The 26,648-nt window shown below is 35.6% G+C and overlaps 1 protein-coding gene across 1 annotated transcript in view; it reads left to right on the plus strand.

The window, feature by feature from the left end:
- Positions 1-26,648, plus strand: part of LOC136863901 (dynein beta chain, ciliary-like) — a 5,220,903-nt gene that overhangs the window by 2,050,989 nt on the left and 3,143,266 nt on the right. Inside the window, exon 35 of the mRNA XM_068226514.1 lies at positions 10,818-10,953. Coding sequence (XP_068082615.1) covers positions 10,818-10,953 — 136 coding nt within the window. The remainder of the gene's footprint in view (positions 1-10,817; positions 10,954-26,648) is intronic.

Genomic DNA, 26,648 nt, shown 5'->3' on the forward strand with positions numbered 1-26,648 from the left:
GGACGCAGGGCAGGTGACGTTACTTACAATTCTTGAATTTAGCAGCGCCTTTGACACAGTAAATACAGTAGAACTGGTTATTAAATTTAAATTACCTCACCTTGGGCAGACTCCTCCAGAATTCTCTCACATCTTACCCAACGAATGCAACGCGTAATTCTTCACAACAGGTCATCTGAATGGTAAAGAAATATTCAGGGGCAACACAAGGCTTAGTACTTTCACCACTTTTTCTTTGTTATCTATATTAACGATATATCGACACGGCTAAGACACTGTAAATACCACTTGCATGCTCGATCTACATATCTATCATCAATCCAAAATTTTAGACATCAATCAAGCAACAGGTTATGTGAACTCTGACTTAAATAATATCTGTGCATGTGTGTTTGAGTCACCAGTCAATAGGTTGGTTTGATGCAGCTTCCATGCCACCCTATCCTGTGCTAACCTTTTCATCTCTACTTAACTATTACATCCTACACCTGCTCTAATCTGCTTGTTATATTCATACCTTGGTCTACCCCTACCGTTCTTACCACCTACACTTCCTTCAAAAACCAACTGAACAAGTCCTGGGTGTCTTAAGATGTGTCCTATCATTCTATCTCTTCTTTTCGTCAAATTTAGCCAAATCGATCTCCTCTCAACAATTCGATTCAGTATCTCTTCATTCGTCATTCGGTCTATCCATCTCACCTTCAGCATTCTTCTGTAACACCACATTTCAAAAGCTTCTATTCTCTTTCTTTCTGAGCTAGTTATCGTCCATGTTTCACTTCCATACAATGCCAAGCTCCTCACGAAAGTCTTCAAAAACATCTTTCTAATTCCGATATCAATGTTTGAAGTGAGCGAATTTCTTTTCTTAAGAAAGCTCTCCCTTGCTTGTGCTAGTCTGCATTTTATGTCCTCCTTACTTCCGCCATCGTTAGTTATTTTACTACCCAAGTAACTATATTCATCTACTTCCTTTAAGACTTCATTTCCTAATCTGATATTTCCTACATCACCTGCCTTCGTTCGACTGCACTCCATTACTTTTGTTCTGGACTTATTTATTTACACCTTGTACTCGTTTCTCAAGTCTTCATCCATACCATTCGGCAACTTCTCGAGACCTTCTGCAGTCTCAGATAAATAATATCATCGGCAATTTTCAAGGTTTTGATTTCCTCTCCTTGGTCTGTGATTCCCTTTCCAAACTTCTCTTTGATTTCCTTTACTGCCTGTTCTATGTAAACATTAAAAAGGAGAGGGGACAAACTGCAGCCTTGCCTTACTGCTTTCTGGATTGCTGCTTCTTTTTCAAAGCCCTCGATTCTTATCACTGCAGACTGATTTTTATACAGATTCTAGATAATTCTTCGTTCTCGGTTTCTGATCCCTATCATCTTCAGAATCATAAAAAGCTTGGTCCACTCAACATTATCGAATGCCTTCTCTAGATCTACGAATGCCATGTACGTGGGCTTGTCCTTATTGATTCGATCCTCTAAGATCAGACGTAAAGTCAGGATTGCTTCACGTGTTCCTACATTTCTTCTGAAGACAAATTGATCTTCTCCCAACTCAGCTTCAACTTGTTTTTCTATTCTTCTGTAAATAATACGTGTTAAAATTTTTCAGGCATGAGATACTAAACTAATGGGGCGGTAGTTTTCACACCTGTTAGCCCGGGCTTTCTTCGGAATAGGTATAACAACATTCTTCCAAAAATCAGATGGGACTTCTCCTGTCTCATACACTTTGCACACTAAATGAAACAACATTGCCATGCTGGTTTCTCCTAAGGCATTCAGTAATTCAGAGGGAATGTCATCAATTCCAGGTGCCTTGTTCTTATTTAGGTCACTCACAGCTCTGTCAAACTCTGACCTCAAAATTGGGTCTCCCATTTCATCAACATCAACAGCCTCTTCATGTTCCAGAACCAAATTATCTACATCATTACCTTGATACAACTGTTGGATATGCTCCTGCCATCTTTCTGCTTTGTCTTCTTTCCCTAGAAGTGGCTTTCCATCTGAGCTCTTAATATTCATACACCTAGATTTCCTTTCTCCAGAGGTTTCCTTGATTTTCCTGTATGCAGCATCGAACTTCCCCAGGATCATACAGCCTTCGACATCTTTGCACTTCTCCTTCAGCCATTCTTCCTTAGCTACCTTGCACTTTCTATCGACTTGATTCTTTAATCGCCTGTATTCTTTTATGCCCTCTTCATTTCTAGCATTCTCGTATTTTCGTCGTTCATCAATCAGGTCTAGTATCTCCTGAGTTATCCACTGATTCTTAGTTGATCATTTCTTCCTTGCTAACATTTCTTTAGCAGCCCTACTGACTTCTTTTTTCATGACTCTCCACTCTTCCTCCATAGTGTTTCCTTAAGCCTTTTCATTTAGTACTTTTGCAACATGTTTCTTGAAACAATCCCTCACACTATTTTTCTTTCAACTTATCTAGATCCCATCTTTTTGCATTTTTCTTTCTTCAATTACTTCAACTTCAGATGGCTTTTCATGACCAAAAATATGTGGTCAGAGTCCACGTCTGCTGCTGGGAATGTTTTGCAATCCAACACCTGGTTTCTGAATCTCTGACTAATTATAATGAAGTCTATTTGATACCTTCCAGTATCTCCAGGTCTCGTCCAAGTATACAGGCGTCGTTTGTGGTGTATGAACCAAGTATTGGCAAGGACTAAATTATGATCAGTGCAGAATTCAACCACCCGATTTCCTCTTTCGCTCCTTTGTCCCAATCCAAATTCTCCTACTGTACTACCTTCTCTTCCTTGGTCTACCACTGCATTCCAGTCTCCCATCACAATTCGATTCTCGTCACCTTTTACCTATTGTATTAAATCTTCTATCTACTCATATATTCTTTCGATTTCTTCATCATCCGCTGAACTAGTAGGCACATAGACCTGCACTATTGTGGTGGATATTGGTTTGGTGTCTATCTTGACGACATTGCATAACACATGAAAACCACATTTTAATCAATCCATCAATATCTAAAGATATTATTGTTGGGCAGATGAAACAAATCAGTGCGGCAAAAACAAAAACGTTGGTCCACAAATTTATCTGTTTAAGTTATTCCCTACGAAAACTCGTAAGAAGTCTTGGTGCAATTATAAACGAGTATCTTAACTGGGGAGAGCACATTACAAATGTATGTTGAAAAGTGCACACCACCCTTCACCCACTAAAGTATCATCAATAAACATGAGAATTAAGCTTATAAATACTCCTGGCCTCCCTATAATTTCCAACTGTGACGCAGTACTAATTGATGCCACGGGACAACAACTAAACCGATTACAACATGCTATGCACTCGTGTATTAAATTTATCTTCTCCTTCCGCTAGGATGTTCATGTTACCCCTTACCATCCTGAAATTTCCCTTCTGGAATTTGAATAATGTAGAGACCTCCACGTGGAGTATTAAACGAGAATATTCCATACCACAGTACTTATCTTCACAACTCAATTTCCTATCGTCTATCCACCAGCATAACACACGCTGTCCTCGTCAGCAAGTCAGCAGCATTTGGCCGTTCCTTTTTTTTCGAATGGAGCTGGAATATGGAATTCTCTCCCTCATAAAATTAGAGCCATAAAATCCTTTAACGCCTTTAAGTCGCCTTGCCGTGAGCATCTCCTCGATGTGTGCCGCCAGGCTGAGTGAATATGGTGGAGTAAAAATGTGTGTGAATGTGCCTTTACTCTGCTTATATTATATTGTGTCATTCCACGTTTAATTTGTAACGGTAGTTTTAAGGTATGCCTAAGAATATTTATAGAGCTTATGTTATTTGGTTTCATATTTTATTTCTAGTTTGTAATGGTACTTTTAATATAAGATTCTTAATATTTTTCTCAGATGTACACTGTTAATGAAGTGTGGTTAAGTGTAAGAGAGGACCTTGTGTCCTAACTCAGCCACTACAAGTAAAAACAAATATGATAAAAATAATAATAATAATAATAATAATAATAATAATAATAATAATAATAATAATAATAATAATAATAATAATAACAATAATAATACTCGTTGATTAGCTAAAGCACAATGCCATTTCATATTGTTCTTATTCCACTTATATCTGATTGTCTTAACAGCACATCTCTACTTATTAATTCTAATGTTGCTGATCTACGAGTAATTACCCAGTTAGTTCATGATTATAGTATTTTTCGGATAATTTTAAAGCATGTTGATAAGCAGTCAAATTTACTACTGAAATTTATTGATCACCTACAGTTGGTAGGTAACGAAAGTCATATAAGTAATTCATGGTACATAGAGTTTGGTTTGGTTTTGATAGTGGATTACTACATGCTGTTTTTATAAAAACGGAAAGATAGATTATTCTTTTCTTTTATAGAGAACAAATTATTTAGGCATACCCTTTTGGGTGTAAAAACATTTGTAATTCTGAACAGAATAAGAAACATTATGAATAAATTAATGCAATCGTGAACAAATGATAAGAAAGGAACACATATTGAATCAGTTAACAATAATGTAAATTATTACACGATTTTAATAAGTTTGTGCCTAATAAATGGAAGCAATTATCGATATCACAACAACCATCTCATTTTCAATGACAAATATATATTCATGGTTATTGATAAAGAAAAGAATCCATGGTTTTAAGCTAAATATATTTGTAATATTTTAGAGTATAGATGCAGATCTGACTAAAGAAAAGATATTGATAATGATGACTAGGAATTATAAGAAAATTTGTGGCGTCGGGAGACATATAATGAGAAAACAACTATTTTTATCACAGAATATGTTTTTTACGATCTAGTTAGGAGTTCAAAATTACCAGCAGGAAGACAGTTTAGAAGATGGGTTACTCATGATGTTTTACCACCAATTTTCAAAAATGGTGAATATAAAATACGAAGTAAAATTAATTATTTAGAAAATAAAGTCGATGATTTAGAAATTAAAGTTCAAAGAATGAAAAATAGTAACAGAATAGTGGCAGAGATTATTGAGAATCATGCTATCCTCCAACCAATAATCAAGAAGAACGTAATGAAATTATTTAAAAGAAGAAAATTCACATTTGGGAATATTCATGTTATGTTATAAGAACTCAAAATATTTCAGTAAATTCTAGATTGAATGAATTAGAAGATGGTTATCCAGAAATGGAAATAATTTTAGAAATCTGAATTCAAACTCAATAAATCTCTATAATTTAAAGGTAGATTACCAATAACTTCTCAAGGAAATAATTTTTATACAAGTTCAAAGGAAAAATTTCATAAAAAGGAATAATGAATAAAGTAGAACATTAATCTATTTTATTTAAAATTTCAAGTCTTACAATATCATGATAATCTCACCCAAGATGTAGGTTCCCCTTTCCTATATTAATCCCCCAACCATAATAATTATCAAGATTTCTTAAACATTTCTAAAATTATTGAATTTACCTTCATCATAATTGTTCATATAAACGCATAATTAAAAATGCAACTCAGTAATTTTATCATATATTACATTCGAAGTTTCTAATAAGTTATAACTTATATTAATATTATCTACTTCTTTTAAAATATTGAATAGACCCATTTATATAGGAAAAAGCTATAGTGTAACATTATCAAATACGAAGGATCTAACATAAACATATCTGGATATTTTGTACTTCATAACATTTTCCTTCAATACCTTCATTATTTCTATCTTTTAGTATATATGTAATTCTATTATTCTGTAATGCATCTTTTATTTCGAATACTTCTGTAGACCAATTCTCAGTATAGCCTTTTTCCGATATACCTGTTAATTTCCATATTCGTACTTTATCACATTTTTTTACTTTGACTTATCCTTCAAAGTTGTATTATTAACACAATATTTTCTAAAATGTGTTTCTTATTATTTTGAATAAATTCTTTTGATGCCATTTATATTGTACTATGTCTACAATTTTAGATAAGATATCAACGCAATTAAAATTACCTTGAATATCAAAGTGCTTCCATGTTTTTCCTTAAAAGGTCTATTACACACTTCTACAAAACAAGCTTTCATTTTTTGATAAGTTTAATACTGATGAATATTAATTCTCTCAGTAATTCAGAAAATCCTTTTTTATAATATTCTTTGCCTTTATCAGTTTGCAGATATTTTGGAATTCTATTTTTGAAAATATTTCTGAAAGATTTAGCAATATTTTCACCAGTTTTACTTTGAAAAGGAATATCCCAAGAATATTTTTTGAGAAAACAGCTATAACTGTCAATAAATAATTATGTCCTTAATTAATTTTAGATATATTTTTCAAATTTTCAGAAACCATTTCTACAAAATTGGCTTACCAAAGGTAATCGATATCATATGTTAAAACATTTTCATGGGTCTATGAAGTTTACTTACGACTTCTTCTCCAATATTTAAATTTTCTAAACATTTTTACAAATCTGCCTCTCTTAATTCTACATTCCAAACCTGAAACTTCGATTCTATTTCGTCCATTCTTAGTTCCAATTCTATGGGGATGAGATGTTTCAGTAAATTTTTTGCATTTCAAACACCAAATATGATCATGCATTCATTAAGAGAAAATATAATGGTTAAAACAAAACCTTCATCAGGATCAAATTCTGTTTCGATAAAATCATCAAGCATTATTTCTTCAAACATCATTACTTTCACTTGAGCAGGTAAGATCTTAAGACTATCACCAATTTTAAAATTAATCTATGAAAAGGACCAATGTTTAGTAATTTACCCAAATACATACGTGTAATAGTGTCTTTAAATGTTATCTTTGAGATATAGAGAACAAAATATTTGTATATCAGCATATATATATATTTGGATTTGAATTTTTAGAATTAATAACGGAAATGATTATTTTTCTTATATATACTTCATACGAAAACACATGGCTTACTTCAGTAATTAATTCAGTTTCAAAATTTTTTTATTTCAATTTTATCAAACACTTTCCTGTTTACCTTTCGTGTAAGAATATGAATCTCCTTTGTTATGGGGGCAATTGCTGTTTTCGGAGAATAGTCTAGAAATACTGCTTCAATTTCTTCGTTTGTATGATATTTTGAAACTCAACTTTATATATACCTTTTGAACCGGCAACTTTTCTACTGCTTTATTAAATTGTTTCAAATTAATTGCATCACTATCTTCAACACCGTCACTAATATTTCTTAATATATTCTTCCTTAATACAAAATACTCATCAGTATACCATATTTTAGTCATTAATTCTGTATCAAAATTTTCTTTAGGTAACAAATCTATAATTTTATTGTCAACATCCGCCTGTTTACAAACATTAAAATATATAGATTTCATTGAATCTGATAATTTTTTGGGTCTTCATTTAACTGATGTTCAGATACAAAATGTTTATTTCTATTATCTACATCTTCCTTTTTATAAATATTCTTAATTAAGTTTGATATTTCTTAGAACTCTATATTAAATTTGGTACCAAAAACTTTATTTTATTACCTATAAGTTTCTTTATTCATTTTTGTTACTTTCATTGATCTGTCTGTCTTATCCTTGGCTTTGACAATAATGAAGGTGACTGAGGCTCGCTGAGAGAAGCAACGGGAAACTACCTCGTTCCTTATTTCCCTAGTACCCCTCTTCATGAATGCCTAGTGGCGGAGCTGTTGAGGATCCAACCAGCCTTAGGGCTGCAGACTGAACATACCTGAATTTTAAAAAGTACCTATCATTTATAGCTTTTATTCAAATTGTTATTTTTCCCTTAACTGGAGATATTTCTTTATTATCATAACCTTACTTTTGCTTCCGAATATATCATTTATTATACCCAAACTTTCATAAAAGCTATAATTTTCTTAAAACAGTTTTGGAATTAAATTACACAAATTACCATATATAAATTCATCAAAATGTTGAATTATTTGTGTAGTATAAAACAAATTATTTGAACCTTAGATAATTAACTATTTGTTTATGTATATTACCTCGAAATGAATCAAAAAACATTTTATTATTTATTTTAAAATAAACAATCCAATGAGTACCGATATTGTGAGAAGTATCTAAATTAACAACTGGTGTTTCGTATTTATGAGGATTTTGAAGTAATTCACCAACAAAAATATATTTTAAAAATATTTTATTGTCAATTGTATAACTAATTTTTATATATCAAAATTACACAGTAGTTTCTCATATCTTTTAACAAATTTTCAATTTTTTTTACAAGTTTCTCTTTTTACTCCACAACTTTTCTTTTCCCTCTCCAAATTATGTCGTTTTTGTTCAGCTAGTACAGCGTCATTTCCTTGTTTATTGTGAACAGAATTTACAATTCTTGCTGCTCCACCAGATAATACTCCAAGAGCACCTAATGCAGAAATTATAATTGGCAAAAAATCTCCTTTATGTTTTGTTAATGTAGAAACTTCTTTTTTTCTTTTTTAAATCATCATTACATATTTTTGTACAATTGGAGTAGCTAAAGTTCATAATAAATTTCCCCGTTTTAATTTTTGTTGATTTGCGATTCTGTTGTTTATCAGTTACTGTAAGTAGTTATCTAGAAAGTATTTATTTTTCAAATCTCCCTCTGATAATTTAAATGTAATTGCTTTAGGATTTGTATTGTATTTTGCAGAAATGTCATAATCAATACTAAATCCTTTCATTTATTAAAGGGAAAATAGAATTATAATATTAAGTTATACACCAACCGTTTCCATCTGTTTCAACACCAACTCCTAATTTTGTTTTTTAAAACGTAATTCCAGTAGCAGCTGTTCCTGCTAATTTTTCTTTAAAATCTGCAATTTTACTAAATATTCCTTCTTTTGCAGCTTGTTGTAATTTTTATCAGCTTTAAGTCTATGCTCTAAATCTCTGTGATCACAATAAAGAATATCATGTTGATTAGAATATTCATCTAATTGAATTATTCCTTTATCCCTTCTAGCTAAACTTTCATTAAGTTTAGTAAATGGCCCCAAAAATTTATATCCTGGTAAATTCATTTCAGGCATTGGTAAAGTATTTCAACCCCAACTAACTAATCCTCTTCCATGTTTTTCTGATTTCCAGGATGAATGGGGAATGTTATTTAAAATCTATTTAGGTATAGAATTCCTTTAGAATTTTCAATAATAAAATCACTAAATTTACTAGTAAGTAACCCAAATTTTTCATTATGATAAGCATTATTCCCAGGATTTTCTTCACCATGAATAACCATTAATATATCTATTAAATCTCTAAAATTATTCATCCAAAGTTATTCAATTGGTGCCTCGGAACATTTTTTAACAAATCCAAATCCTGATTTAGGAGTTTACGTAGAGATGTAGATCTTTGTATTTTATTTGGTCTTTCAAAATGACATATATCGATAATCCAGTTATTACATTTCTTCCAACACTACTCTTTGGTTTTGTATTCTTCGGAACATTATCTTGATTCATTGAGTATGTCTTTGTAAATTTTGTCCGTAAGTAGTTTTGTCTTCATCAGCATAATCATCATCGTTTGGTATATCATTTTATGTTAAAATTACATTATTCCTTTTGTAGCTCATAAATTACTGCTTTCACATATCATTTCATTATTATGAAATTCAACTTTTGCATCACCTATAATATAATTATCGAACTTCTCATCATATCTTAATTCAGATTTACGATCTTTCATTCTAGGTGAATATTTTTAAATTATTGGTCCTAAGTGCATAGTAGAACAATTAGTTATTTCTTGTTGAAATTCTGATTCTAAATTTTTCTGACTTTTCTTGCTGATCTTAAGGCTTCGTTTCCCTCATTACTAACATCAAATACATCTATAACAACAGAATCTTCAGAACTAGAAGGAAAGTAATCTTGATGCACAATTTTATAAGGAATTAAATGTTTCTCAATCCCTCTGTTTTCTTTTATACCTTTAATAACATTTTCAGCAATATCATCCAAATTATTTCCTCACGTATATCTCAAAAACAAATATTTTCCAACTTATTTCCTATCATATTTCCTAAAACGCTAACAGCATCAATAAGAGGATGATCTTGTATTTTATATTTATCATATTCTGTTATAGGCGCCTTCTTATATTTCTGAAACTCATTTTCCATTTCTTCGAATACATTTATATCTTTTTTGCTTTCTTAACAGCCTCGGAATCATAATTAGCAAACATTATTTATTAACTAAGAGATGTACGTTAACGTTTTATATTTATGGTGACGATTTATGTCTATGTTAACTTTTCTATATTTGTAGAAAAGTTTTTATTTTGTTACGATATTTTCCTTCATAATTTTTGCGATTCACATTAGTAGCTGTAAATCCAAATACTTCATTCCAACATTTGCTAAAGATAGCCTTAATATCTTCAAAATTCATATCCCTACCCACAAATTCTTTATACATGTCATTTAAGTTGATATCATCTAGTCTGAATTTTTTTAAGTTTGAGGTTATCTCTAACCAACTGTTTAGGTAATTTCAAATATGTTTAAGCTACATAAAGGCAATCAATTCCTTTGTGTCTCCTCCGAGTAAAATATTTTCGAAAAACTTGCTTGTTTTCCACTATAAAATCATCAGACCTACGAATCTGCTGCCTCGGCTGTCACTACTCGCAGCTTGTGGACAGAAGTGTGAACATTGTACTAAATGACATTATCCACATGACCATACTGTTATCGAATTGGATTTCAAAATTTTCGCTTATGTACTATTTTATAAATCATAAATGACCGAATTTCAGTATACATTCATCACGTATTCTTTTCAGGTGGGACCAGGACAAGAACGGCGTTTATGCTGATATTTGTGATGCCGAATTTCGGTACTGTCATGAGTATTTGGGGAATACTCCTAGACTTGTTATTACTCCACTCACTGATCGCTGCTATATCACACTAACACAGGTATGATTAAATTGTTTTCACTAATAGTTTGTAATTTGGATCGTGATATCCTTAAGTGAAATTGACTATATAAGGGTGTATAACGTGGCAAGGAATATGTAGAAAATTTGATTAATCTGAAAATATACTTTTGTTTGAGTCTGTACATAGTTATAGTGAGTGCCCGGATACTGTCCTGTAGGAAGACCACGACATGAATTCTAACAGTATTGTCCCCGTTACTACCGTCAAGGTAATTTGTCCCAGACTAGTCAGCCGATCCCAGGCGTGCTGAGTCATAACTATGGTAAAAATAATGCCCTAAAATATATACACCCTGGGTTTGATGGGGAACATGTGAGTAAATATGGACACGGTGATGTCAACAAAACAAAATCTATAAATAAAGCAAGGCGAAGCATGAAGTCTTTTTTCGAGGAAAATCGGTTTATTAAAATAAACCAGCACAACAATTTTAAATGGCAAAAGTTTCGAAAGATCCAAGTTTCTACATGACTCTGACGTTTTTACAGCTTGATAAAGTCCATCTTGAGAATCGGAAATATATTACAAATGTGCAATTCATGCCGACACACATAACATATCAAATCAAATCTTGAAGTTTCATTAATTTTACACCTTGGGCTTGCGTGCTCGTCCCACGCTCCGGGCTTAACTTTTTGTTAACACTTTTAACTGTAGACGGGCACGTTCCACACTTCTGCACACTGCACCTTGCAGAGGGGTCCCTAGCCTTAACAAAAGGCGTGATTTAATGTCCAAAAATGGGGGGACAAAACTAACCTAACTGTGCAATATTATAACACGCTGAGTGGGTAAGCATCCTAAGAACAAAATATATACACCTCGGATCATGTGCAATCTCACGAGCACAACAAACGATGTACATCGGAGTCACACAAAATAAAAAACACATAAATAGCAAAATGTATGCAGTCAAAGAAACAAAAACATATCATGTTTTCCAGGGCTCAGCAAGAAAAGCATACGGCATTCACGCAACTCGCATCCACTCAAAGCCTCGATGGAAAATGTAAGGAAACAAGTTACACTTTAAGCAACACTTCGTATTCAACGCAGGTTCCTGAAATAAATTTCGTGACAAAAATTCAAAATAATACAGTGTAGGTTTAACTTTCAACACATAATTCAACGTTGAATCCTGAAAAATTTACAAGACAAAATTATTCCTCAGCGCGGTTATATCACAAACAAAATCTGAGCCAAACGCGTCGAAATAAAACTCCTCGTCAAATGCAGCAACCGCAAAGACATGGACAGAAAGAAATTTAAATCACGAAGTATAGACCGTTACAAGTGAGAATCTTTAACGGCGTCATTTCAAGTAATACTAATACCGTATTGACCATAATCAATTAGAAAATATTCAAGATAAATATTATAACTAAGTGGTCCGCCTATTCAATACAAGATAAAGTTTATTATATTTTGTACATGTTTCGTCCCCTAAGGGACATCATCAGCCTTAATAAATTAACATTAATATCTCACAAATACAAAATAGATATTATTAAAATTGGAAAGACACATTAAAATATTGATGCATGGTTACGACATTTAAAATGAGATCTTAGAAATGTTGTTAAAATTGTAAGTCATATGATAGATAAAACAGTTAAATTGTCCATTATACTATTGATGATATTATTACAAAATACCAGTTTTGCTTTATAAAATTTTAAAAGATGAATTGTTGTAAATAGCACACTTGTTTTGTATCGCTTGATGACATATATGTTGAATCTTTGATATGCATTCCTTAGATAGTATAAAATACTGAGTACTTCATAATTTAAAGTCAACTAGGGGCCGCAGTGGCAAAGTTCTTTGTGGTAATGGATAACACTTTATGTGAAGTAAAACGAAATACTAAGTAGCGTGAAATGGAAGATGAGATGAATATAATGTAATGAGATCGTATTACTTACTCCATATTATTGGCCCCGATGTGCGGAGAAGGACTCACATCTACCGAGGTAAGTGTGTATCTGCTTTAAAACAAGTGCGGAGAAGGACTCACATCTACCGAGGTAAGTGTGTATCTGCTTTTAAACAAGTGCTGGCAGTTACTACGCTGAGCGGGGAGTGTTGAGCGGTAGTAAGAGAATGCGTCCTAAGGTGAGCGACCTGAGTGTCACCGAGAGTGTGACGTGTTGAAGTCTGATGTTTCTTCTTAACTCTCGCTTTTATTAGTTCTTCATATAAAATGATATACTTCTCAGAAAGCTCATTGATATTATTTGTTGAATTTTTCCTTTGGTCCAGATAAACGTAAAATTCTTCAGATATATTGTACCGGTTACGACCTGTACATGAGTATTTTTTGAGAGTTAATTGCATTTAATCATCACGCTTAACATTCCGAGCAAGCCTGCTGTGTTTCCATTCGATGAAACGAGCGAGCGAGTCGAGGACAGCTGTGTGTGTGACGTAGCCGCAGGGCCAAGATAGATCACCCGCCTGACACGCCAATTGTAGCTGGCCTGACCTGGTATGTTCTGGATTCAAGCGTCACACCTTCACGAACATTCGATGAAGAAAATTTTTGAAAAGCCTCTAATAATTATGGTAGCGACTTGAGCGACATGCCAGTTTGAAGGGAATCACATGAACGTCGTAAAGCGTGAATCTCAAGTAAATCCGTCGAGGGATTCATGAGATGACCAGCTTCAAGGGATCACGCCATATGATGACGTAGAAGCCCCCGAACCGAATATAAGGAGGGCTCACTTTAGCCTGATCAGTCAGTCACAGCTGAGTATTCAGCCTGGCTCTACACGCTGCCGTAGTCGTCAGAGGCTATCTTCGAGTAGTTACAGTCTTCATGCGGAACTTGAACCATCACGGCCATATGGAACTTATCAATTGTGCGCGCGTGAACTCTAAAATTATTGAAAGTCTTTCTGAACATGTACCTGTAATATCTGTGAGTGGTTTTTTTTGCTAGGGGCTTACGTCGCACCGACACAGATAGGTCTTATAGCGACGATGGGATGGGAAAGGCCTAGGAGTTGGAAGGAAGTGGCCGTGGCCTTAATTAAGGTACAGCCCCACTATTTGCCTGGTGTGAAAATCTGTGAGTGTTAAGGAACAAATTATTCTAAGTCTTTATGAACAGTGACTTGCAATTTTTATCAGTGATGAACTCTAAAATTATTCAAAGTCCTTATGAACAATGACTTGCAATTTTTACCAGTGATGAACTCTGAAATTATTCAAAGTCTTTCTGAACATTGACTTGTAATTTTTGCCAGTGATGTACTCTAAAATTATTCAAAGTCCTTATGAGCATAGACTTGTAATATTTGCGAGTGTTAAGGAACAATTTATTCAAAGACTTTACCGACAGTAACTTGTAATTTTCGCCAGTGATGAACTCTAGAAGTTATTCAAAGTCTTTGTGAACATTGACTTGTAATTTCTTTACCAGTGATGAACTCTAAAATTGTTCAAAGTCTTTATGAACATTGACTTGCAATTTTTACCAGTGATGAACTCCAAAATTATTCAAAGTCTTTATGAACATGGACTTGTAATTTTTGCCAGTGATGAACTCTAAAATTATTCAAAGTTTTTATGAACATGGACTTGTAATATTTGCGAGTGTTAAGGAACAATTTATTCAAAGTCTTTACCGACAGTGACTTGTAATTTTCGCCAGTGATGAACTCTAAAATTATTCAGAGTCTTTATGAACATTGACTTGTCATTTTCGCGAGTGTGAAAGAACGAATTCTTTCAAGTCTTTATGGACAGTGACTTGTAATTTCGCCAGTGGTGAGAAACCAATTATTCAAGGTCTCTATGAACTTTGACTTGTAAATTCTGCGAGTGACGAAGGACACATTTTCGAAGTCTTTGTGGACATTGAGTCCAGCAGCCACATTGTATTTAGGTGATGAGTGATTACCTGCAACATCGTCAGAGACCATCGGAGATCATCCAGAACATCGGAAGTTCGAGACTTACTCATACACGACCAACCTGGGTGTTCCGGCCTCATCTTAACGGACTATTTGGCATCTTCCGGAACATGTTCCAGCCTGTGAGCTGGAGACCCGGACCATTAAAAGGACGATGTTGAAGACAAACCCTATCTACAATGAGGTGATGTGTAATTTGATATGCATTTCATGAATAAACTCTTATTTAATCTGATTAAAATTTTTCTTGTAGATAGGACCCTGACTCCCGTACCAAGCCCTAGCTAGTGTCTATCCAGTTTCGCCCTGAGAACTATTTCAAGCTTACGTTAAAAATTAAAATCTTAATGTCGGGCTCTTTTACTGGTACAGGGAGTAGGGTAATATACGTGACACCCTACACGATGGAGCACGATAGCTATGTTAACAGTGCTAGCAATTAATAGTGTTACAACACAACAGTATAACAACCAACTCTACGTTGGTGTCTCCAAAACTTCCCAATCGGTAGTAGTTGTCAACACTGGACCTAACAAGAAAACAACGGAAATGAAATACTTACCACGATGTCCAAAGAAGAAAAGGCATGAAAAACGGACACTCGGTGCCATAGGCTATGTGAATCAAAACCCAAGAGAATATGCTAACTATAAAGGAAAGACAGATTAAAAATTTATACCAACTTTAATGGATCTGGACTTCAATTCTCAAAGGACAGTAATAACTTGGAACTTACAATTCGATGATTAAAAGAAAAGAAGAATATCATCATACTAAAAGAAAAGATAATATAACTTGGGTCGACCCTTGAAAATATAAGAAATAAACCTTGGGATCACAATCATTGAAAACCAAATTAATCAATTTAATTAGTAGAGCAGTAATGGAATAATTAACGGTAAGTTGAGGCTTGTTTCTCGACACGTCTAGTATAATTCACAGAAATAACTGAAGTGGCAAGTAAATGTTACCAAAATTAGGCGAAATAGAACCCAATGGTGATTAAATTACATAATGGAAAGGAAGACGTATTTCAATTTTAGAGATAGTAAACTGGAGTACAATACGAGTCCACACACCGGATCAAAGATACAATCGACAGCCATCAGCTGTTTTTTTCAACACACGGAAACCATCTTTGTTTACAACAGTTCCCATAGAAACGAATCACGTGTCGCGATTAAAGCATGACTTCAAAACATTATCAGATAGACATCGACCAAACAACTCCAACTTACCGATTTTCATCTGTGATCCACCGAAATAACGCTTAACTATCTGTTACAAGAAGTTTTGAAATGAAAATTACCAACACATAAGAAATCTAAGTCCCGATTTTAACAAAATTACATCTTATTAACGCCAGAGTAAAGGCTACCGCGTGGTAAAGAAATTCCTCTTGATAACCGTAGTTTAAAACATACTCGCAATTCAAATTTTTTAACTTGTTCACTCCAAACCAAAAATCTTGAGGATTGTGGAGATACCTCGGTGGGAAAGGGTATTCATGCAGATTTCATCATGCAGGGTACTTACAATTTCTCGGAAGCAAATACAAGTTGATAAACAAACCACAAATCCAACTAGAATTTGTGGCCGGTTGGCCACAAATTTAACCAGGGTCGAAAATCAGCCACATCTCACCCGTCGTCATCTTATTGATCGGGTTTCTTTTAAAAAACCAAGTATCTGCGACCAAGTTCCAACAGTTTGGCTTCACGATCTCCAACAACTAGAAGAAAACAAAACAACTACGCACATATTGTCGAACTCGATCGATAATGGGCAGAGCAGCGCTGAACTTCACGCTGTGCTCACAGATGGCAGTAGGATGCAGTTCAGATGGAACGCTCAGTCTGATAGCCGACTTTTCTACTAGTAAGAACCGCTTCTTATGAATCGTGTACAATTTCATCGGGCTTCGAACGACCTTTAAATAATTTTCAAGTCCGTGCATACTCGAAATGCGTGATATATATACATACGCCATAATAGACAATCACAACACCCTGGACGTGGTGTTTTGTACTTGCAAAGTGAAACTTATGCCCTGGACGTGGCAAATAATTTGTGTTTTATGTGTTCTTATCATATGGTTGATTTCTATGTGTTGATATATGCTGAACTTTGTGCTTTTGAACTTTTAAAGCCACTGATATTTCAATTTATGACTAAAAATTTCTATGTGTCACATTTTGAGGTATAAAAATTGCCTTAAATATGGATAATATACTCGCAGCAATTGAAGCCCTTAGGCTTAATATGAATGAGGTTTACGCCAATTTAGAGACTAGGCTTACTGCAACATGTGCTAACTTAGAGCGACGCCTCGCCGAAACTAATAGTAATCTTTGTAGCATAGCTGAGGCTAATGTTAATTTAGAGCGACGTCTCGCTGAAAATAACAGCAATCTTTCTAGCTTAGCTGAGGCTAATGTACAAACTAATGCTAATCTTGCCAATGTAGACCAACTTTTAAATAACTTAGCCCAAGCAAATGTTGAATCTAATGCCAACCTAGATAGGCGATTAGCTGAAGCAAATGCCGAAGCTAAAGCTAATTATACCAACTTAGATAAGCGTTCAAGTAAATTAACAGAATCAAATGCCAACCTGAATAGGCGATTAACTGAAGCTAATGCCAGGTTATATAAGCGCTTTACTAAAATGAATGCGAACTTTGAATCTCGTTTTGATCAAGCAAGTGTTAGGATAGAAGAAAGATTCTCTGAGTCCAATAAGAAAATTGATGACCGATTCACTGAAATTAATTCTCAGCTTACTCGTAACATCGAGGAAATGAGAAAAACTGTTAAAGACCAAGTCATATGAATTTTAAGGGGGATTTGAAGAAGGTTCTTCCTTCAGTCCAACAGCTTTCGCAGGACATTGAGGATTTGAAGGCCGAATTTCAGGAGTCACGTGGTCAGCTCTCGCAAATGCAGGCTAAAATTGTTTCTGTCCAAGATACTCTTAGGGACACGGTTAAGAATGACATTTCCAGAGTTGGAAACGAAGTTGCTATATTAAAGGCTAAGCAGGGCGAGTTTGACAAACAGTTCACTCAACAAGCCGATAATACGACCACAAAAATTAGTCGTATTTGCAAAGATGTTGGTGAACTTAAAACTGAATTAAATAATGATGTCAAACAAGTCGAAAAAATATTCCAACTCCAGTTGGGGGATGTCAAGAATAATCTCGAACAACTAGCCACTAAAGTTGTTTATCTTGAATCTCGAGATACGTCCACACCTAGTCATAGTTCGATAGAGGGAGTCGGAGAACGTCATACCAGACAACTATCGTTAAAATCCAAGAGCAGAAACCTCCTAAATTCACCGGCTAAAGAGTTTCTGATCAATGTAGCGGAATATTTTCAAGAGCACAAGATTAGTGAAGATAGATAGCTAAGAACAGTTGCCCGATTATTAGAAGGCAAGGCTCTTTCCTGGTACTCCGTATTCAAATCTAATTTCAAGACATACTCTGACTTTGAGAAGTCTTTAATTGAATGTTTTTGGAACGCAGAAACTCAACACCTTATCAAACTTCAACTATATTCGAGAAGGTATAACACCTCCATTAACACCTCTCGATACGCAGGTTTTTTTATCTCAGTTGAAGAAGATGCAGTACTTAGACGCTCCTTTGCCTGAGAAGGAACTCATACAGGTCATTACGTTACAGTATCTTTCCCACGTTCAAGAGATCTTATTAGCAGCGAACATTAAGAACATGGACCAATTACATGCCGTATTACGACGTCTTGATACTGCTCATGCGCAGGGAACTTTGAAACCGAGCAAGAGTAAGGACGTAGCCGCCCATCCAGTTCAGGCTAATACTTCTGAACAACCGCGACAAAGTGCTGAACGAGCGGATAGAAGGGAAGAGAGAGATACACAATCTTCACCTCCGCGGTATAGAGGGTTTAGGAGACGCCCATACCGTGGCCAGACGCCGTACCAAACCAAACCTACCTGGTTTAAACAAGAGAGAAGGCAAGGAGAGAGTAGAGACTCAAACAATTCTGACTTGCACCAACGATGGAAGGAAACGCAGGACTACCTCCATCAGAAGAAACAAGAGGGTCATCAACCTGGAGCGACTTCCCTTGAATACAATACCATAAAAGAAACAACACCTTTGGTCAAAATCCAGAGTCCACAGGTGCTGTTGCGAAAAAACTTAAAATTTTCGGAAATAAGATTGCCCGAAAATGAGGAGGTCGGGACATTCCATGTAGATATAATGAATTTTTGGCACATCGATGATGACTTAGTATTTGAAGACGAATTACACATTCGTCAACATGTCCAACGAAGTTTAGCGATAATCAATATTAACATTGGGGAATTTCAAGTATCATCACTAGTGGACTCGGGAGCGCAAGTTTCCCTAATCTCTGACAAATTGATAACATTAATCAAGGATAGATATAACATTCTCATTTTGCCGGTAGCACAAGTTAAGTTCAAGGGCATTATTCCTGATAAGAATATCAAATGTAAGCAGCAAGTCTTCCTTGAGTTTGCTATCAATGAAGAAGTGAGTGAGCATGTCTTTCTGATAGTCTGGCCTATGAAATTTAACCTTATCTTGGGTTCAGACTTTCTGTCTAAATATAAGGCTACCATTGACTACTCTGCCAACACCATTCACCTATGTAGGATTGGATCTGTAGAGTTGCAGCTGGTAGACGGTGAAGATCTTAGACTTCAAGGGATTGATTTATCCCGTACTCAAGTCGATGGTGTGATTGGCGATGCCCCCCCAGTCGACCAGGTACAGAACGAAGAGGGTGAGCTCGAAGAAGAAGAGCGGCCCATGTCAATGGAAGATGGTGATCCCAATGAGGAGGGAACCATCAATGAAGTTTTGAATTACAAAGGGCCTGATTTTCGCACCTACACCTCCAGTGTAACTGTAGACCCTGATTACCACCGTAACATAGCAGCGGCGGAGGAAGAGATATATCAGACTTATCCGAACGTCTTCGATGAGAAGCCTGGAGAGATTAAGAATATTAAACACCACTTCAACGTCAAGGATACTTCGCCCTATATAAATCCGCTCACCATAGTAAGGAAACCAAATGGTAATCTGCGTTTATCTTTGAGCAACGGTGCCTATAAGATCACGAGACTAGATGGCAGCCCTGAAGGCATCTACAATGCTCCCTATCTCAAAAAATACTTTGAGTGAGATGAGACCAAAATAAAATCCTGATAGTATTTTCTTTTCCCTGAAAGGGAGGGATATGTACCGGTTACAACCTGTACATGCGTATTTTTTGATAGTTAATTGCATTTAATCATCACGCGTAATATTCCGAGCAAGCCTGGTTTGTTTACAACCGATGGAACGAGCGAGCGAGTCGAGGACAGCTGTGTGTGTGACGTAGCCGCAGGGGAAAGATAGATCACCCGCCTGACACGCCAAGTGTAGCTGGCCTGACCTGGTATGTTCTGGATTCAAGCGTCACACCTTCACGAACATTCGATTAAGAAAATTTTAAAACTCCTCTAATAATTATGGTAGCGACTTGAACGACATGTCAGTTTCAAGGGAATCACATAAACGTCGTAAAGCGTGAATCTCAAGTAAATCCGTCGAGGGATTCATGAGATGACCAGCTTCAAGTGATCACGCTATATGATGACGTAGAAGCCCCCAAACCGAATATAAGGAGGGCTCACTTTAGCCTGATCAGTCAGTCACAGCCGAGTATTCAGCCTGGCTCTACACGTTGCCGTAGTCGTCAGAGGATATCTTCGAGTAGTTACAGTCTTCATGCGGAACTTGAACCATCACGGCCATATGGGACTTATCAATTGTGCGCGCGTGAACTCTAAAATTATTCAAAGTCTTTATGAACATTGACTTGTAATATGTGCAAGTATTAAGGAACAAATTATTCAAAGTCTTTCTGAACATGGACTTGTAATATCTGTGATTGTTAAGGAACAAATTATTCTAAGTCTTTATGAGCAGTGACTTGCAATCTTTACCAGTGATGAACTCTAAAATTATTCAAAATCTTTATGAACATTGACTTGCAATTTTTACCAGTGATGAACTCCAAAATTATTCAAAGTCTTTATGAACATTGACTTGTAATTTTTGCCAGTGATGAACTCTAAAATTATTCAAAGTTTTTATGAACATGGACTTGTAATATTTGCGAGTGTTAAGGAACAATTTATTCAAATTCTTTACCGACAGTGACTTGTAATTTTCGCCAGTGATGAACTCTAAAATTATTCAAAGTCTTTATGAACATGGACTTGTCATTTTCGCGAGTGTGAAAGAAGGAATTCTTTCAAGTCTTTATGGGCAGTGACTTGTAATTTCGCCAGTGGTGAGAAACCAATTATTCAAGGTCTTTATGAACTTTGACTTGTAAATTCTGCGAGTGACGAAGGACACATTTTCGAAGTCTTTGTGGACATTGAGTCCAGCAGCCACATTGTATTTAGGTGATGAGTGATTACCTGCAACATCGTCAGAGACCATCGGAGATCATCCAGAACATCAGAAGTTCGAGACTTACTCATACACGACCAACCTGGGTGTTCCGGCCTCATCTTAACGGACTATTTGGCATCTTCCGGAACATGTTCCAGCCTGTGAGCTGGAGACCCGGACCATTAAAAGGACGATGTTGAAGACACCCCCTATTTACAATGAGGTGATGTGTAATTTGATATGCATTTCATGAATAAAATCTTATTCAATCTGATTAAAATTTTTCTTGTAGATAGGACCCTGACTCCTGTACCAAGACCTAGCTAGTGTCTATCCAATTTCGCCCTGAGAAATATTTCATGCTTACGTTAAAATTAAAATCTTAAAGTCGGGCTCTTTTACTGGTACAATATGTAATAAATGGCCTATATTTACGGGTTTCAGTATTTTAAGATCATTATCTATGATTGTAAACATGTGATTGAAGTCTGTCATCTGTTCGCTCATGGCCGAGTATATGTTGTATTTCTTGGCTCTGGTGTGTTCCTGATATCTTGTAATGAAGTTTCTTCCTGTTTCTCCAATATAAGTTCTTAAACAAGTAGCACATTTCAGTTTGTAAACACCCGAATTTTGGAATTTATTATTATTATTATTATTATTATTGTTATATTATTATTATTATAATTATTATTATTGTATCGGGAGGTACACCCCAACGGCGCGCATTAAAATCTAGCACCTATAAGAACTCATCTACTGGCGAAACAGTGAAATTGAAACTAGACCAACTTATGAATTTACTCAGCAGATGTCACCTCTAAAATATGATATAATTTCGTTTTTGTGAAGTTTCCTGAACCGACTGTATTTTACTTGTTTCGTTTGTCATTCATCAAGAAGTTTTGACCTTCCTCTATAGATGCCACTGCTAAATACTATGATCATGAACCCTGATGTGAGGTGAAAGAAATTTTGATTTAAAGAAGTTTTTTAATCATAAGTTTTCTAATGGATGTTCATTTGTTTTTGGGTTGGCAATATTTATCTTTTCTTTCCGCCAGTTTTGAATCCAACGAATCCCTAATTTCTGTAATTAATTTTCTACCAATCATAGCCTTCTTCTTCGATTTTGAGTGTAACTTTTAAATGAACCAATACATTTGAGAGGGTGTGGCTAGTTAATCTTGAATGTTCACGAACATTCCCCGAGTGTTTATAAACTGCGGATTTTCACGTCTCTTGGCAAATTGATCGCCATCTGACCTAGGTGTGTGTCAAAGCAGGAGGCGGGCAGCGCCTCTTTAATCAGGCAGCAGTACACCAACAAGGTCATTTCCACATGTTTATTTCTTGCTAGCTCCGCAGTTTAACCTGAGGGAAAGGTCCGAATCATTAACTATGTAACCTAGTTTTCCTAAAAATGTAACTTTCTTCCGGCTAATGTAAAAACGTCATAAAATCTTTAACTGTAAATCGGGGACAGAGAGTGATGAACCCTCTCGAGCTCTCCTTCATATTGGTTTGAGGTGACTACGTTTCGTAACTGTCTTTCTTCCTTTCCGTAATGTCTTAATTTATTCTTATACGGGTCACCTCCATAGTTTGGGAATAGCCCCTGTTTCATCGGTCTAGTGCCCTTTAGGTTTTGAAAATTCCTATCTAGGAGTGCAAGTACACGCCTCCATTCAATTTGTGTTTCGGGCCATTTCCCTAACCTGTTCTTTTCCGCAAATACCCATAAGGTTGGGAACTAATATACCCCTGTTTCTAATTTTATGCCTTGATGGCGAGTGATTGTAATTTTCTGATATTGCCTTGAATAGGCTTGGAAAATTGAGAGCACTTCAGCTCTTTTCAAGTGTTGTAAAAGCGCCTCTGAGAGGCTTGATATTGTAAGTTATGAGCGAGTGCTCCATGTATTGAGGGATTTCTGCTCTTGAACAAATTTGTGCTCTTTTGTAAATTTGAGCTAGGAGCTCAAGAATTGTAAAGCGAGGTTCCTGAAGCCCAGATTGTTAAACTGTTACTAAATTTTGAATTATCTTGTCTTGTCTAAAATTTGTCATTGTACCTGACGTTTCGTTGTTATGAAAATTTGTTAAGGTTCAATTTAAAAAATATAACATTCTGTTTAAGTTCTAAATTATTGTCTTGATACTGTAGTTAGACCCATTCATCCCGGCACCTTCTTTCACCTTGCAACGCCCCTAATAAGTATGAGTAAATGACGATGGTCATAGGGACGAGCGCTAACAAATAAATTTTCAACAGAGCAAAAATAAGATAAGACAGTAAAACATACCCAAGGAAATAGACAAGAGGAAGCATGTAGGGACCAGGAGCCTACCCACTTAATGAGAGAGGACGGGATCAGGAAATTGCTTAGCAAACACACCAAGAAATGACACCAGGAAAATTCAAAAATTTAAAATAAAATATAATAAATAAATCTTTTACACTACAATTTAAACCTTTGGGTCAAATTTAAATAAACTGAAAAAGGTATTAAGCTTACAATTAACACCCAACATTAGGGTAAAATAAATATACAGAAAATCACAGAATTATATAAGTAGAAAGAAATTCATTGCTAATAAATAAAATCATTCATTTCTTTAAGAACAACCATATTTATATACCTATATACTGATGCATCAGGAAAACTACGTAGGTACAATGGTACGCACATGTTTGACGTATTCTAAAATTAAATGAAATTTTAACATTCAAGCCCAAAAGGGGAGAAAAGGGGTTAGCAAATCGAGGACTGTGACAGCACCCGGTAAAAGTAAATGGCCCACACCAAACGCGGATACGAAGGCAGCACCACGGAACGTGACAGACAAATCAAGCCACGATTACGAACATGTTACAATCACAAGCTCACACGGCACCGATTAAAAGAAATATCCCAAGTTACAATAAATTTTCAATCACCAAACCTAGGTGAACAAACGTAAACATGAGCCACAGTAACATCAAGAAAAGCACGAACAGATCACTTAGCATAACCCAGAACACAAAATAGAACCAACAGATTCAGAAGAAAAAACTCAATACAACGAATAATTTATGGAGTATAATACACGATGCAGTCATCGGGCAGACACAATGCACACACCCATCACACACTAACAATGTTACATAACTGTCAGGCACGAAGTGATAATAACAACAATACCCACACCAAAAGATAAGATAAGGAACCATCCCATTCTCCAGGGGTGTCCAGCCCTCGACCTACTAAACGTTACTTGTATTGTTGAAACTGATAACATTTATACGATATTACACCAACAAATGAATGATATTTAATTTAAAGCCCTCAAAGGGAAGGAATATAACTAAAACAGACTCAACTCAATTATTCACCAAGAAAATTAAGCATAATTCAACTTACCAAAGGTGACTAATAATAATAATAATAATAATAATGAAAAAAAAAGATTAAAGAAAATTATGGAGAGAAATGTAAGTGCATTGTTAGGCCAAAATACGGGCACAGGATAGCCAAAACATGCGACAACCAACACAATTCGCACAAGGAGACAAGCAGAAACACGAATATACGCCAAAAATACAACACGTAAGAAAACGATAAAATACCACAGTATAAAAGGAAGGCCGCACACGCATACGGACATTACAAGGAAAATCACAAGCAAAAACACCAAAAGGTAAAGCCCGAGCGAAGAGAATGACAAATTTAGAACAAGGACACGATAAAAATTTTCAAATGTTATCTTAGCACAAGGATAGCTCACCGTTATGTACATCACGTACACTAGAAGCAAAACACGGCATCACTAAAACTTAGATGTCCACAATGTTCATATTCCACCACAAATTCAAATATTACACACACGCAGTAAAATAATATTAATAGCAATGATACTTTAAAATACTTACAAGCAAGCCTTATGCCAAGATAACTCACCTCGTAGTTCGACCTAACAATATCACTCCACAAGTATAAATAAACTACCTATATAATTACATATTTACAAATTAACACACATATTATACACCAAAACAAAATACTTAAACTCCCATCACTCGATGTGGCCTTTTTTGTTTATCATCCAACACCAGTTGGATTACACATCGTTCTGGTAACAGTCTCCGCAGCCATCATTGCTACAACCAGCCTCCAAGACATCCTACGCAAAATGTCGCGCTACCAAGTTCGCCGCTAGGCGTGACACCTGGCAGACTCGATACGCGCCCTGGCGAGCAACAGTTACATCACACTCTTTGGTACTACATTCAATCTGATAGATAGCGTAGCAGTCCCCGTAGCTGGCCTACCGTGCCATTACACGTTTAGAAACTACACACATAGAGTAACCATACAACGGAAAGTTCATCTCTCCTCGTATAGGCAGAGCAGGTACTTAGTAGCCAAACGTCCAAGGTGCTAGGGCAGATATAATCCAAGTTCACGAGATACGAAGTCTTTCTTAATTTATACTTCAAATATAGTCGAACTCCAGCCTCATATGAACGTGGTAAAATAATAGTTCAACTCAGTTACTAGGCTGGGAACCCAAGGTCATTAGCAGAGAATAAGAATTACAAGTGTCAAAAATAGACACAATTTAAATAAATGTCCAATATCCGTAGATGGTCGAAGGTATATGATTCAATAAGAGTTTCTATTTTAATAACGCCACAGTCACCCCCCGCCGAAAGAGGACCACTGGGGGCCGAGACGAAGCAGGTAGCATTCAGTCTAGTGCACTCAGGAAGGTGTCACTGCGTCGCAGAGTACAAGAACGTTCAAGGATGGATATAAGTCCACAAGATATGTTCATAATGCACTTTGGCATCACCAATTTAGCATCAACTTTTCTTGACGTTGAGTATGTTTCCTTTCATGCATATAGAATAACTTAGGAACAGTCTTACTTGGTCATGGAGTGACATAGAAGAAACAACACAGGGCACACATGGACTGTTCAATGTGCAAGAAGACGGTGTTCAAATGGCCAGTAAGGACAGCGTACAACGCACCAGGTGGAAAACAGACACATGACTTGCAATCAGCAGCACCAAATGTTGAGCTTCCATGACATCCTGTGATGTACCAGTCCTCGGGCGCTTCAGGAAACAGCAGCTTCAGGATGGAGAATGTGCGCACAAGCTGCAACATGAACGAGGAAGCAGACAACGAGGGAACAAGCACACCACACATATACTAATAAATGCAAAATGGTCCAGTACATTTAATACGAACTGGGTTCTCATGACCCGGAGTAACGATAAGGTTTTAGAAAA

Source organism: Anabrus simplex, chromosome 2 (genome assembly GCF_040414725.1).
Source record: "Anabrus simplex isolate iqAnaSimp1 chromosome 2, ASM4041472v1, whole genome shotgun sequence".
Lineage (NCBI taxonomy): Eukaryota > Metazoa > Arthropoda > Insecta > Orthoptera > Tettigoniidae > Anabrus > Anabrus simplex.